The 2500-nt window shown below is 47.0% G+C and overlaps 1 protein-coding gene across 2 annotated transcripts in view; it reads right to left on the bottom strand.

Annotated features, from left to right (window-relative positions):
- Positions 1–2500, bottom strand: part of hdc (histidine decarboxylase) — a 9311-nt gene that overhangs the window by 4651 nt on the left and 2160 nt on the right. The window contains exons 1-2 of one of the 2 annotated variants that reach the window (XM_016256168.1): positions 1158–2273; positions 564–736 (exon numbers count right to left, since the gene is read on the bottom strand). The exons of the other annotated variant lie outside the window; for it this stretch is intronic. Of the exons in view, the coding sequence (XP_016111654.1) occupies positions 564–736; positions 1158–1185 (201 nt within the window). The 5' untranslated portion in view covers positions 1186–2273. Of the gene's footprint in view, positions 1–563; positions 737–1157; positions 2274–2500 lie in introns of those variants that run through there. 2 annotated transcript variants of the gene reach the window in all.

The raw sequence follows: 2500 nt of genomic DNA, 5'->3' as shown, positions 1-2500 counted from the left end.
GGACAGACAGACAGACGAACAGACAGACAGAGAGACAGACAGACAGATGGAGAGACAGACAGACAGGAGCATTACAGCATACTGGAGTTCAACAGGACAGACAGATGCAGAGACAGACAGACAGACAGACAGACAGACAGACGCAGAGACAGAGAGATGAACAGACAGATGAACAGACAGACAGATGGACGGAGAGACAGACAGATGCACAGACAGACGGATGGATGGAGAGACAGACAGATGAACAGACAAACAGACGGATGGACGGAGAGACAGACAGACAGACAGACAGTCGGACGGAGAGACAGACTGAGAGACAGACAGACAGACGGATGGACGGAGAGACAGACAGACAGACAGACAGTCGGACGGAGAGACAGACTGAGAGACAGACAGATGAACAGACAGACAGACAGACAGTCGGACGGAGAGACAGACTGAGAGACAGACAGATGAACAGACAGACAGACAGACAGTCGGACGGAGAGACAGACTGAGAGACAGACAGATGAACAGACAGACAGACAGACGGACGGAGAGACAGACAGACAGACGGGACGGACTCCGGGCAGGATGATGTTCTCCACATCCTTCATGATGCTGCTCCAGTCCTCCGGCTCATACGGAGCGCTGCTGGGCAGCAGAGGACGCATGAAACCCGGCTGAACGTCTGGAACGACCCGCCGCTCACGGATCTGTGTGAGATACTGCTGGATGAAATCCACCATCTCCTTCCCTACACACACACACACACACACACACACACACAACAGAGGAACAGCAACACATTAAACTGCAAACACACTGTGAGAAGATCACTATAAATCACTGCAAATACAAGACTGAACAACATTAGAGAAAAGTTATAAAACAACAGGCGAAGAGCACAGACGCTCAGATATTACAGCAGAACATAAATATGAAACCTATTTAATGCAGTAAAAGATTTCAGAAGATGACAACAGAATACAAACACTTGATTAAAATGTCCTGAATATCATTTACTCTAAGTTTTTGAACTAAACCAGCTGTACAAGGCTGAATAAAGTTAGTTGTGTCCTGTAAAACTATTTAGAACCATTCATATGATTCAGTTCTAATAGACAAGTCAGTACAGAAGCGCCACACTGGCCAGATGTGAAGGTTCCGATCATTACCTCTCATCATGTACTCCTGCGCCTGCATCGCGTCTGTCAGAGGAAGAGAAGATCAGCGAGGATGAGCCGCTTCAGATCTCAGTCTGCTCTTATAGCTGCTGTTGATGGAGCCGCCCACTGACGCAAACACACCAACTACACAAAGACACGCTTGGATTCAGAATGATAGTTCTGCACCTCCAAACACGCATCTGTCTTTATGAGCACTGATACGGCATGAATCAAAAACCAATCCGTATCTGAAATATGTGTGTTTGAAGAGCTCAGAACCTTCCCAATACTGTAATACTTCATCTACAGACGCACAGATACACAGATGCTGTTGCTGGTTCAGACTGTAAAACCCTTTTATTGTGCATTTATTCGGCATATTCAGTTTAAGATGTGTTATAATCTGCCGTCTAGATGTGAACCAGCAGATCGGTGTTGGAGAGATGCTCAGATCCTCCTCAAAGAAAACAAATCCAGCGCTGCTGTCTTTTAAAAGTAAGATGACAGAAATCCTGAAAAATGCATCACAAACAACAAGCAGCAGGAAACTATAAACACAAGAGATTCATGTTGATTATCAGCGAGGAAACGAGTCTGACGATGAAGGATTTGATCAGACGTGCAGATCAAACACATGACATCTGACATTACAGCACAATTAAACCTTCCTCATTCTGGTTTTGAGGGGCTTTTGTCTCTTTATTCAAAGGCCAGTGGGATGTGGGTCAGAATCGAACCTGTGTCGGCCACACGAGCACCACAGCTGAGACACTTTATGACGAGAACTGAAGTAAATGAATGATAATGATCCGGTCAGGTTCACGCTGCTTTCTTCACGCTCTGCCGTGTGATGGCCTCCAGCTTCTGTCTGTACGCCTCCGCCTCCTGCTCCTTCTTCAGGAACTGCTGTCTGTATTTCTGCACCTCACGGTTCGCCTCCTCCAGCTGCTTCAGAAGAGCCACTTTCTCCTGTATCTGTGTGTCTTGTGTTTCTGTCATCTGATCATCTTCTTCTTCTTCCTTCACACACTGACGCTTAACAGACGGCTCGTCGCTGATCACCGTTTCCTCTGCGACCTCTGTGTCCGACACTGTCAGCACTGCAGGAACACACACACACACATTCTGAGAGAGATGCGCAAACACACACATACACACTCTCACACACACACACACACACACTGAGAGAGATGCGCAAACACACACATACACACTCTCACACACACACACACACACACTGAGAGAGATGCGCAAACACACACATACACACTCTCACACACACACACACACACACTGAGAGAGATGCGCAAACACACACACACACACACTCTCACACACACACACACACACAC

This window comes from Sinocyclocheilus grahami, unplaced genomic scaffold (genome assembly GCF_001515645.1).
Source record: "Sinocyclocheilus grahami isolate Dianchi unplaced genomic scaffold, SAMN03320097.WGS_v1.1 scaffold1400.1, whole genome shotgun sequence".
Classification (NCBI taxonomy): Eukaryota; Metazoa; Chordata; class Actinopteri; order Cypriniformes; family Cyprinidae; genus Sinocyclocheilus; species Sinocyclocheilus grahami.
This window is presented reverse-complemented; position numbering and strand designations above follow the sequence as displayed.